The sequence below is a fragment of the Cupressus sempervirens genome, chromosome 8 (genome assembly GCF_028749045.1).
Source record: "Cupressus sempervirens isolate cs-2001-9-10 chromosome 8, ASM2874904v1, whole genome shotgun sequence".
NCBI classification, from domain to species: domain Eukaryota; kingdom Viridiplantae; phylum Streptophyta; class Pinopsida; order Cupressales; family Cupressaceae; genus Cupressus; species Cupressus sempervirens.
The window spans coordinates 185,234,958-185,247,749 of NC_143125.1; the positions used below are offsets into that span (position 1 = coordinate 185,234,958).

General features: G+C 32.5%; 1 protein-coding gene across 1 annotated transcript; it reads left to right on the top strand.

Annotated features, from left to right (window-relative positions):
* Window positions 1-1,346: 1,346 nt before the first annotated feature.
* LOC149542165 (uncharacterized) lies at window positions 1,347-2,196 on the top strand. The gene has a single exon (XM_089796173.1). The coding sequence runs from the start codon at window positions 1,669-1,671 to the stop codon at window positions 1,912-1,914; it is 246 nt and encodes an 81-aa protein (XP_089652299.1). The 5' UTR covers window positions 1,347-1,668; the 3' UTR covers window positions 1,915-2,196.
* The last annotated feature ends 10,596 nt before the right edge of the window (window positions 2,197-12,792 follow it).

The window sequence follows — 12,792 nt, forward strand, 5'->3', positions numbered from 1 at the left end:
TACTTAATGATCCACTTAGCACTCATTGCATATAAGCAATGTTTATACAATTACAAAATTAATATTACTTGAGAGATTATCCATGCTAGTATTGATCTAACTCAAGCATACATAACCATGGAGTTTTCTCCATGATCAAGTCCACTAAACTTACTTATTTATTCACAAAACCTTCAACTAGTCTCGTTCCGTATGTTCACCACTCATTATAGAACCCCTTTAGCCCATATAAAGATAACTAGGAATTTTTGTTTGGAGCGTGTCAAATTAGAATAATTATATTAAGATTCAACTATGCATCTTTTTAGTCAAACTTAATATATCATATTTTATTAGTAATATTTTACATGAACCCATCTCTCATAAGATTGATTCGTTACATAAAAAACAACTAGCAAGCCATCATGATGCAATATGGCATCAACTCTTGGACACTACACTAAAGCTTTGACTTCTCATATATGAGGATGCAGATATATTCACTTGAGGCCACAACCATTGAATAGGTTATAAGTGATCCTCATTCATGATGATTTGAACTTCAACTATATATCATCCAGTGATCAACATCAAAGTGCACGTTGATGGTGGGATAGTTGTTTGCCATTATATCTACGTTATGCTCTCAAGGGTGAAACATCAATACTTCTCAAGCGATCATCCATCCTAATATTACAATTAATTCATTATACTTCAACCATGAAATTTTTCCTAATCAAACCTACTTAAGTTGAAAGGGAATAGATATTTTCCATCCATCCTAATATTACAATTAATTCGTTATACTTCAACCATGAAATTTCTCCTAATTAAACTTACTTAAGTTGAAAAGTAATACATATTTTCGAAATGAAGTAAAATTGTGATGTTGCATTATAGTTTAACACTATAATTTTCTAGTCAAACTCATTGACCCGTGTTTCATAAATAGTAGTTAATTAGAACTCTCCTCTAATAAAAATGAATAGTACACCTCGCCATCATTGTATCTAAATAGTACTCACATTTGTAAATCGTTCAACCTTTAACTTTCTTTAACTTACTAACCCATTAGAAGAAACAGAGGGGGTACTCGTCCTTAAAAGGTGGAGTGAGTTGGCATCAACCCTAATGTGATTGAGAGTGATGTCGACAACTTCCACCTTTGGCTCTCGGACAACAGGGAGCCTCCACGTCCTCAGACCGAATGAATTTATATAGTAAAATTGCTTCTCCTTTATTCGAGGAACAAAATTGGCATAAGCTCCTATCGTCATCACTCGAACAAGGTGCATTGGCTGATTGGGTACCCATAACATCTTGATTTCGCTTCTAGCCAATGGAAAATGCCCCCTCTCCAAACCCCACAATTCTCCACTTTTTTCAAAACATTTATCGGTTGTCTCCGAAGAGACCAACTTCCATAATTCTCTGATAACTTCAATTAAGATCATCTCGCCAGTACACTTCTCACATGATTATTATAAATCAAGATTTACAGAAAGGCTTTTCCATTTCCAAGTTCAATCAAAGCACGTCCCATCAAAGTCCCACCTCTGCAGCCTTTGGTGCTTCTTTTTTTACTTTCTGCTGAAACCCAGCTAACTCTCTTCATCCCCACTTTTTCTTTTGGTTTTTTCTCCTCTGCAAACTTGTTTCCTTATCATTCCATCCTCCACATTATCAGCAATGTGCCAATGCATCTGTTTCGGTGCTGTGAATAACTCTTCTGAGGAGGAGGATGAGAAGAAAATGGCTCCAAAGACGAAGTACTATTATAAGGGCTCCGGGAGCAACAAACATGGTGAGAATGAGAAAAAGGGCTCAAACAGAGGACGTTGTATGGGCGTTGTGAATGAACAAAGAGCCAGATTATATATCATTCGCCGGTGTGTAATGATGCTGATCTGTTGGCACAAGTATGAAAATGCCTAGCTTCAAGAATGCCCTAATAGGGTTAGGGTTTTCAGATGAATTGTACATTGAAATGTTTGATGTGTTGATTTACATCATGCTAGGGAAGAAATTCCAATGTTTGTAGGCCAGGGCAAATTGGTTTTAGCATTTGTAGTTGTGTTTGGCTTTGTTGTTATCTTTATGGTTTAGGGCTGCTCTGTATTTTGTGAAGATTGTTATGTCAGTATGAAAGCTAAGGCTACCCAATTGTATCCCTAACTTCCTTTTCACAATGCAATTCTCTTTTGTTTGGATGCAAAATGTCTTATGAATTCTGGACCATATTTGAACTGACAAGGAAGGAAAAAGTTGCCTTTATTTCTTCCAAATTCTCCTTCTGATGTTGCCAATTAAGGCAGGTGTATGAGGATTTCAGACCTCTGGGTAATTGGAAAGATGATAAAAGTACGCCCTTAGGAAAATGAAGTTTGTGGTTAAGATTAGTTTTCCTTGACAACTTGTTTGATTTGATCTGGTCCCCATTTTTTGTAGGGTCAGATGAAGTGTAAGTATTATGGTATTGGTAGGATGACGAGGTTATATTTCTACACTTGAGTTTCAGATTGTGCTAGATATTTGGTTATAGGTATCCAGTACTGGTTATAACTTTGTTGCTGTTTGTCAAATATATCTCTCGTTAAGATGCCCAAATCAGAATCATATCTATTCTCATGCAAATATATCTATCTACAAGGCAACCATTGTCCACCATACTTCTCTTCTCATTTTAGGGCTCTATATATTAGAAATCTTTCATGTTCAGCCCTCTTATAGTTTGCAGTTAAATCAACTTGTTTCATTTGTTATGTTTAACAGGGGAAAATTGCTTTCACTGCAGTTGTTTATTGAGCAGGGGAGATGATATCACATTGTTTTGTACCTTCCCCTCATTATCTCCTCACAGATCTTCTTACATTAAAGCTTATGCCCATTTACTTTTTCATAGTGCATCTATTTGGGAAAATATTGTTCAGTTTCTGAATAGTTTATAGCTTTTCTGTCTCGGCCTCGACCCTGGTGAACTCGTGGTGTGATCTTCTATCCGACCTTTTTTTGAATATAACTTTATGTTTTATTTATAGAAAAGGACTATTCATAAAAAAAATTGTTCAAAGAGGAAACTGTAACAAAAACAGAGAATTGAAGCCAAGAACACATTCCACTAAAAACTGACAAAACCCTGAGAAAACATTTTCAATCAGAAAGAAATGAGAGCTTACATAATCAAATATAAGCTGATTCTAAAATGTAAAATCTTGCTGTTTATAAAGTGTATGTTCTGTTGCCCGATGTTTCCAATCACTTTCATCTTTTTGATGATTGACCATTCAATATGATCCCAAATGATGAACAACCCTAAGAAACTTTTGCATCTTAATTTAATGAGCTATGAGAATTAATCCCAACTATATGTTACTTGTTTCAAAATATTTTTTTGGTGATTAGAAGCGTAGAACCTTTTTGACCATTCATCAATAATACTTTTGGTAATGAGTCAATCGTAGCTGATGGGTTTGGTTTTCTGGAGTGTCATCATGAATCTCAGTATTGATGATTGTTAATAAATACTGACATCACATACAGTCCTTCAGAAGGAAATTAGTTAATCATGATTGCCATTGAGAGTTTTTTATTACAGTTGATTGAATAGACTTAAGTACTTCCTGTGTCCCACATATAAACAGGAGGGCACAATGTTTGTTAACGGGGTTTATGCTTTATACTTTGAGAAATGAAGTCATGCAACTGTTTCGTTTCACCTATAAAAAGATGAAATAAATGTTCGTTTATATGTAGTTCAAGGAGACTTCTGCGTAGGTATTCTCGTAGTCAGAATGCCATAATCAGTTATTTAAAAGCAGAAACCTAGTTGTGTCATATAGATATACCATGCGAGGTATTTAATGGAAGAATTGGCTCATTGAAATTCTGATCTCTGGTAAAATTGTAGAATGATAACTAAATTATGAAGGAAACTTTGATTTGAAAATAGCTTTTTCTCAGTGCATCAGTTAGTAAAAATGGGTACTGTTTTTATGGAAGATTTCATATTATCTAGTAGTTCATTGTGCTATTTGATATGTTTGTGCTGATATCTTTGTAGTTGAGAGTGAAGGATTGAGGGATATTCAAGTTTTATAAGTCTTTACGATGCGACATAGGCCCCGCCTAGTAAAAATAGGTTTTTCTAATAGAATATTTTATGTCATTTATAAGTTCATTGTGTTATTTGATATGACTATGCTGACATCTTAATAGCTGATAGTGAAAGACTGAGGGAAATTCATTCCACGAAAGTTTTTCGAATGTGATATCAGCCTCATCTCTTATACCATTCATCTATGTAGATATTCTCCTATACCATTCATCTATGTAGATATAAATCGAAATGATGTGAACAAAGAATGTACCATCACCCTCGCCAATTGAATTAGAATCCTTAAAACATAACTTCTAAAAAGTTTTTAGTTTAATTGTTTAGATGTAGATCTGAGACAGACAGGTTGTCCCCTAGAAGCAATAAATCCCTTCACTTTGCTGCTGATTTGAAAGGTAGATTGTCTACCCAAAACCGTGAATACCTACATTTTGTTTCTTCTCTCCCCACTCCTTAGGGACATTTTTGGGACTTAAGGGACATCATCTAATTAATAAAGAGAAAGAATTTGTACGTTGAATTTAATATGATGACATGCAAAGGAATAGAATATTGTATGTTCTTATGCTCTTTCATGTTTTATCTTATGTTTTTTTGGGGTCACGAAGTTTCAAGTTGAGACTTCAGTAGGATAAAGAGATGGTAATCCCAATATAAGAATATTTAATTATGTCACGAGGGGATGTCAATTATAATGTATAATAAATTCTATATTAGTTTGAAAGGCATGGTACAATAGTCAATAGTCTAATCTATTTAACTAGGAGAAACATGTTTTCTTGGGTATATTAGGTAGGTAAAAATAGTTAGGATAAGTTAATTCAATAATACAAAGTAGATAGAAGGAATGATCAAATTAAAGAGTGATAAATAATAATGAAGATTATCATAATAACAATTAATGAAGAAATAAAATGTATAATTTTATAATGGAAGTTTTATTTGATAAAAGCATTAAAATTGATAGACTTTAGAATCTATATATTTGTTGGGTAATTGTATATATATAGGTGATTGTCATAATGCTATTGTCTATTATGTAGTAGGTTGTTTGAGTTCAATCTAGTACATGGTTGTGTTTGCGAGCTTATTTATAATGCTCTTTAGAATGTGCTTTGTGAATTATCTAAAAAGAGATGAGTATATATGATATTTTGTGGTACTTAATAGGACATTTCTATCAAATTGGTGGTATTTAAAAGCATCTTTTAGACAACAAACATTAACCATGCATAGGATTTCTAGGATTGGTGTAGGTGACAAATGTACTCTAGGATGGCTATGATTAGATTATTTGCCTAATTAAAGTAATTGCATGTAGATGTATAAAACTATTCTTGTGATTGAACAATATTAAATTATGACAATAATTAGATTTTAATGCAATGAATGTAGATTTATATATAAATATAACACCAAACTATGGAATTTTATGCAAAGTTATCTTGGACAAAAGTGTATGATGAAACTAGTTATTCAAGTTTTCATTTTGAGTTTGAAATATAAAAGATCGAGATCATGGCTAGTAGGACAAACTCGCAATTAAAATGAATCTTGATATTAGGATAAATCATAGTAAATAGAAAGTGTAATTAAGCATTAAGTGATAAATATCTAGATAATCAAGTCAATAAATCAAGCTCTATACGATAAGGGGAAGTCATGATACCTATAGGCAATGTAGAGTCAACATGATGAAGTATGAAAATAGATATGATAATGAGGATATTGTTAGCATGAACGCTGATGATATTCCTATGGGGCAGTATCCTAGCATTGTTGGACCTCTATATCTTGGTTGTGTATTACATTCATGACAATATTTGTCATTGATATCAACATACTGGTTATTCTATGAAGGCTGATAGAGCAACAAACATATATTGGTTTCGTGAGGATCAAGGAATGAAGTTGAGCTTATGTGGACTTGGTATAATGTTCTACAAAGTATTATGATGCTATGGTTAAGAGCACATGCAGAAACATGAAGATAATGTAGAGTCATTCGAGATTTATTTAAAGACATTTTTCAAACAACGTTCCTATGTAGGAGTTACTAATGTTTGGATTATATCTTCTAACAATGATAGAATCTTTTTATGTGGACTTGGGAAGAGGTAGAAGACATAATGAAGATGCGATGATCAAATGCCCACATCTAGATGAGCATCAAGTGAAGAATTATGAAGACTGTGAGACAACAATTGTTTGTAACTATAAAAATTATAAAGATGTAATGTAATTTCTAAATGTAATATCTTAAGATGCCCTATATTATTATTGTAAATTAGGAAAGCCTCAAGGCCAACTCAATAATTTATTTTAGGACTCAGTATAAAGGAAAGGTCATTTACTTGTGGTAGAGTGTGATTATGTGAAGTGATTGTGTAATGTGGGTATGTGAGCATGTATGTGAGATCCAACGAACCTAATATTTAATATCATTTCAGGGTATGTGCAGAATCATGGTCAACCAAACTATGCCCTTAAGTGGCAATAAAAAATCAGAAAATCAAGGTTATGTCAACTTGACATACAAATTTCTACTTGTTATTAACTTTATATCAAAAAGTTGAAAGAAAAGAATCTCTACCAAATTGAATTAGTTTCTAAACTACTAGGACTTATCTCAAAAAAATAAAAATTGATCGGTCAAACTTTTGAATTTTAATGAAGTATTTCAAAAATTTTAGAACAAAAATAAGAAGTAGACGTATGTCTGACCACCTTAATCAAAATCAAATGATGATATTTTTTAATAATATTCTAGATATAAGTAGTAGACTCATGCCTAGATGTGACACATATTTTTGGGTATTTTTATTCTAAATAAATAATAAATAATTAATTTTTGACTTTAGTATTTTTGGAATTAAAAACTCTCATGTCTAACCACCTTAACTAATTCAAAGCTTTGCAAAATTCAATTTTTCATTTTTTTCCTTATAGTAAAAGAAACATAGAATGTGATGCATCTTTTGGATTTAAAAAATGTTGTACCATTTGAAAGTTGTAGTTGTTTTTCAAGTAGTGTGTCAGTTAGTACTTTATACGTAACCCCATTAGAAAATAAGTAATAATTACTTACTAAACTCATAATTTGACAAACCTTACATTTATGGAAAGATAAGAACATTCTTAAGAAACCCTTTTCATTTCATAAAGTTTTGGTGAAAAAAAAGTTGTCAGCTACATGTTTGAATTAAAAATTACATAAAAATAGGCCAAAAGCATATTTAAGAATTTTTTTAAGTTGACCATATAGGTTTGGTATCAAAAAATATAGTAGACCTTATAAAGATATTACTTGTTTTCATTTAGTATTAGGGTAGGTGAGAAAAAAGTTGGAATAGATTTTGAAATGGTTTGAGATATTTCAGAACTACAGATTTTTCAAATTGCCACTTTTTGGCACACTATGATCCTGCACATACCCTTCATCAGAGAAGTATTTGGTGCAATCAAGGCATGATGAGCAAATAAAGTGATTGTATTTGGAAAAGAAGTTGTTATGGACATTTTTATACTTGTATTATTCTGAGAAGGATATTGCCAAGGCCAGTTGGATAGTGAGTTCGGTAGTCTTGCATAAATTTGTTTGTACAATAGATCCTTGTGTCTTCCTTAACAACTTCTAACAGGGTTGGCACAACTCCTATTCTCCTAACATGGATTCAAAGTCTCCTAACAATGACTAATATGTACTAAATGTATTTCATTGACTCCTAACAGTGACACAATCCATCCTCTTAGAAGGAACTTATATATTAGTAGATCATTTTGTGGGTACCATCCCCACCAAGGGTTTCCCTAGTTAATAAATATAGTGTTATTGTGTATGGTGATCTTTCTATGGTTGTTGCATCTATCATTTACATGTTATTGAATTAATAAGGATAATAAGAGTTATTTTAATTGCATAAATTATTCACACCCTCCCCCTCTCTCTCTTAGTTATCTTGGTGGACTTTACTTTCTAACAGATACAATGTGCATGATCAAGGTCTAGAATCTAACAATATAATCTCATTTTGAATAGGATTAGATTCATAAGATATGATAATGTTAAAATAATGGTCAAGGAGAGGGGGCAAGGAATAACATGATGCACTGTAGTGTAGGTATATATAAGGGTAAAATATTAAGCTCTTACAATTATATAAGAGTATAAGATTGTGAACTCCAAACATGTAGTAGTGTAAGATTATCAAAGACACTCTAGACAAAATATCATAACTAAAATGGATCTATATAATCATATTACAACAATTCAGCTTCAATATCATAATATAGGAATAATACCCCCAAAAATGTGTATAACAATTAATACCATAAGAGTATGCTCTAATATGCTAAAGAAACCAATAAAAGGAAAAAATATACCATAAAAGTCTTGTGCAATGTGGTAACTATCATGTACCCAAATGAGTTTTTTTGGATTAAGGTAAAAACACGTTTTAGAGGTACCCAAAACCCTATAAGCATCAGATCACAAAAATAATCATTTAGGCCCAAAATAATAACTATACTAGAAAACTAAAATAAACCTGCATAAAATCGAACAAACCATCTACCAAAACAAGAACTAACCTAGAGCAAGAAAAACACCCCAAGGAGAAAGAAGACAAATGCTTAAAAAGGTTAGCACCCAAAATATTACTAATGTTTAGATCATCTTTAGGACTCTTGGGAGCCATGGACATTGTCTTTCTGCTGAGTCTTCCTCATGTTCTTTTCTCTAGGATTTTTGGTACATCTTGGTGGTCTCTCTATTTTCTATTTAAGTCAACTTTAAGATAAATGGCCTTTCCATCCAGCTTCCTTTTTCTATTCATAATCTTCATGATGGAAGACTGGATCTTGTTATAATTGTCTTTTAGGTTTTTGTTAACTCTAACCTCCATATGCTTCAATTGATTTGGGATTCCATCACACATTCCTTCTAACCTTTTCCTCACCTTCACTTTAATTTGCAGAGTTTTCTTCAGGGCATCCACCTTCTCTCTAAGGAAAATGCTTTTCTTATGTACTCAACTGTCAAAGGCAAAGGATGACTTATCTTTATCCTTAACTTTATTGAGAAGGTCCAAGGACATCAAATCATGCTCCTCAGAATCCTTTGTGTCTTTCACAATATGCATGTCCTCCAAGTTAGAAACAAAGTACCCAACAATGTTAATGATAGAATCCCCCTTCTTGTTATTATTTTTATTACTTATAATATCCAAACTCTTTGACTTTTATTTTCTATTGAAAGGGGAAGTTTTCCATAATTTAGGAATAGAAGACTCCTCATGATCCTCTTTAGTTTCCATGTCATCCACATTTCATTGTCCTCTTTATCCCCCATGTCCATCCCAGTATCTTCACTATCCACTATTTTTTTACTTTTACAAAATCAAAGGGTTTTCCTTTTACTTTTCATACCCCCTCCTATTTAATTTTTATCTTAGACTTAGGATTTTTTGCTTTACAGTACTCTACAAAGAGGAGAATTAGCCCTTCATGGAGGATGTGCATAGACGATTTTTTCTTGTGTTTTCCTATACTCCCATTTAGAGGTTTTAAAATATAATAATGGAAAAAGATTTTATCTCCATAGTAGAAGTGATTAAGAAAATGAAATTGAAATAGTGAACCCTTTTCTTCCTATCAATAAAGTGAAATAAGCCCTAACATAGTTTAATACAAGCCACCAAATATGCTTAATTCACTAGTTATAGAAATAGTTTCCCACCTTGACCAATGTCTCCCTTTCAACACCTTCCTTAGGAAATTTCTCTAGTTCCTCCTCTATATGTTTTCTTTTCTTGAAGAAGTTTAAGCCCTCGCATGGAAAAGCAGTAATTTTGGAGAAAAAGTAAGTGTTGAGAGAAAAGGAGACCCCATACATTATAACATTTTACTCCTTCCAAGCTCTTGAGAGCTCCTTCATAGCTTTGGGATAAAACTCATGGATTCTTTCAAGGTTAGTGGTCACTCCTCCATTCTTAATCTATTCCCAAACTTTCTACATGTCTTTTCATTCCTTGTTAGTTTGTGGTGACTAATCAACAACGTATTGTACATACTCCATACTTCCTTAGCGCAAATTTTTTTTGGGGCTATTTTATCAGTATTTTTGGGCTGACATGTTGTAACTAATTTTAACCCTAAAGAAAAAAAAGCACTTGTATAAAATTTGTTAGCGTTAGGGATTTCATAGGGTGTGATGTGATAATTGCTTCTTGTGGTGGTATTGGGTTGTAAGTGATTAAGGATTGTAATCAGGTCATAACTACTAGATCATAATAATATTGGACTTGTTGTTTGGTGGACGTAGCCTAGGGATTGGGTGAACCACGCTAAATCTTCATCTCTTGTGTTCTCTTCTGTGCGAGTTATTATTTTCTAATATTAGTTGTATTTGCATGTAATTATTATTTCTATAAATGGTTAATCCTAACAAGTGGTATCAAAGCAAGGTTTCTTTTCAGTTATCCTTTGTAGAAAAGTCTCACCATTGAGTGGAAGCAATGGTAGATGAGGGTAAGATGAAGGTTGAGAAGTTTAATGGGTAGAACTTTTAGCTATGGAAAATGCAAATGGAGGACTATCTTTATTAGAAGGATTTATGGAAGCCATTAGAAGGAAAATCCAAGAAATAGGGAACTATGACACACTACTACATTTGATACCAAAACTATGATGAACCTACCATGGTAATTTGGTATCAAATGTAGTAGTGACAAATGGGGATTGAGAAATATTGGATAGAAAAGAACTTAGAATAATTTAATTATGCCCAACACAATCAATGACATTTAACATTACAAAAGTGAAGACGATGAAAGAGTTGATGCAAAACCTAGCAAAGTTGTATGAATATCCCTCTACTTCAAATATGAAAACGGAAGAAGGTGGATATATTGCAGATCATTTAAATAAGTTTAATACAATTATTAGTTAGTTATCTTATGTGAATGTTAAATTTGATGAAGAAATTAGGGATCTCTTGATTTTGTGTTCTTTGCTTGAAAGCAAGAATGACTTGGTAATGGTTGTAAGTAATTTTGTTTCTAGATCTAATACCCTATAATTTGATGATGTGATTGGTGTTATTTAGAGTGAGGAAACTCATAGGAAAAACTTAGGTGGATCCACATTAGGAAGTTCTTTCAATGCACAAAGAAGTGGTAGAATGACTGGGAGAGGAATTTCTTTTAGAAATCATGGGAAATTAAGAGGAAAATCAAAAGGGAAGAGGTCTCAATCCAGAGGACCAAGAGATTGCTGGTATTGTGGGAAAGTAGTACACAAGAAGAAAGATTGTTGGAATCAAAAGAAAAATAAAGGAGATAAACCAGAAAGGAAGATGGAGGAAAATGTGGTAAGTAACAAATCTAAAGAGAATGCTTTGCTTCTTTCTTTAGAAAGTGTTGACGATTCTTGGGTTTTAGATTCTGGGGCTCGATTTCATGCTAGACCTCGTAGAGATTATTTTATTGATTATGTCCAAGTAGATTTTGGGCTTGTTTATTTTGGGGATAATAAACCCTATCAGATTGTTGGAAAGAGAAATTTTAAGATTAAGTTGCAAAATGGGAATCATTGGCTACTACATGAGGTAAGACATGTTCCAAGGATGAGTAGTAATTTAATTTTAGCAGGGTAGCTTGGTGATGAGAGTTGCGTAGTTATTTTTAATGATAAAAATTGGAAGGTCTCAAAAGGTTCCCTTGTAGTAAAAAAAGGTGTGAAAGTAGGCACCTTATATCTTTGTACATGTCATATTATTCTATCTACTTTAATTGTTTCATAGAAGAATGAATGTTTAGGAATAGTTACTATAGTTTAGTAGGGAGAACAAACAGTTGCTATAGATTCTGATATAGCGTTATTGCACAAAAGACTTGGGCACATGAGTGAGAAAGGTATGAAATTACTTCATTCAAAATTTTTTTTACCATGTTAGAAATGTATCAATATAGATTTATGTGAAAATTGTGTGTATTAAAAACAAAAGAGAGAGAGTTTTGTTAAAAGTCAGAAGGAAAAGAAAAATGAAAAATTAGAGCTTATACATATAGATGTATGGGGACTAACTCAAGTATCTTCTCTTGGTGACTCTCATTATTATGTTACATTTATTAATGATGAAACTAGGAAATTATGGGTTTATTTCCTTAGACAAAAATTTGATGTATTTCAAACTTTTATGAAATGAAAATTCTTAGTTGAAAATGAGACTTGTAAGAGATTAAAATGTCTCAAATTTGATGATGGTGGTGAGTATTATAGTCATGAATTTGGAAATTATTGATTCACTAATTGTATTCATAGACAAAAAAGTATTCAAAGGACTCCACAGGAAAATGGAGTGGCTGAAAGCATGAACAAGACAATAATGGAGTGTGTAAGGAGCATGAGGTTGCATGTTGGGCTACCCATAAACATGTGCATCGAGGTTGTCAATATTGCTTGATATTTTATTAATAGAGGTCCCTCTGCTCCTTTATGCTATGGTATTCTAGAGGAAGCATAGATTAGTAAGAAGGTGAGTAATTATTTTCTAAAACCTTCGGTTGTGGAAAATTCACACATATAGATTATGAAAATAGGACCAAGCTAAAAGCTAGGTCAAAGAAATATTTATTTGTTGGATATTGCATTGATGAATTTGGTTATAGGCTTTAGGATTTTGAAAATAGTAAAATTGT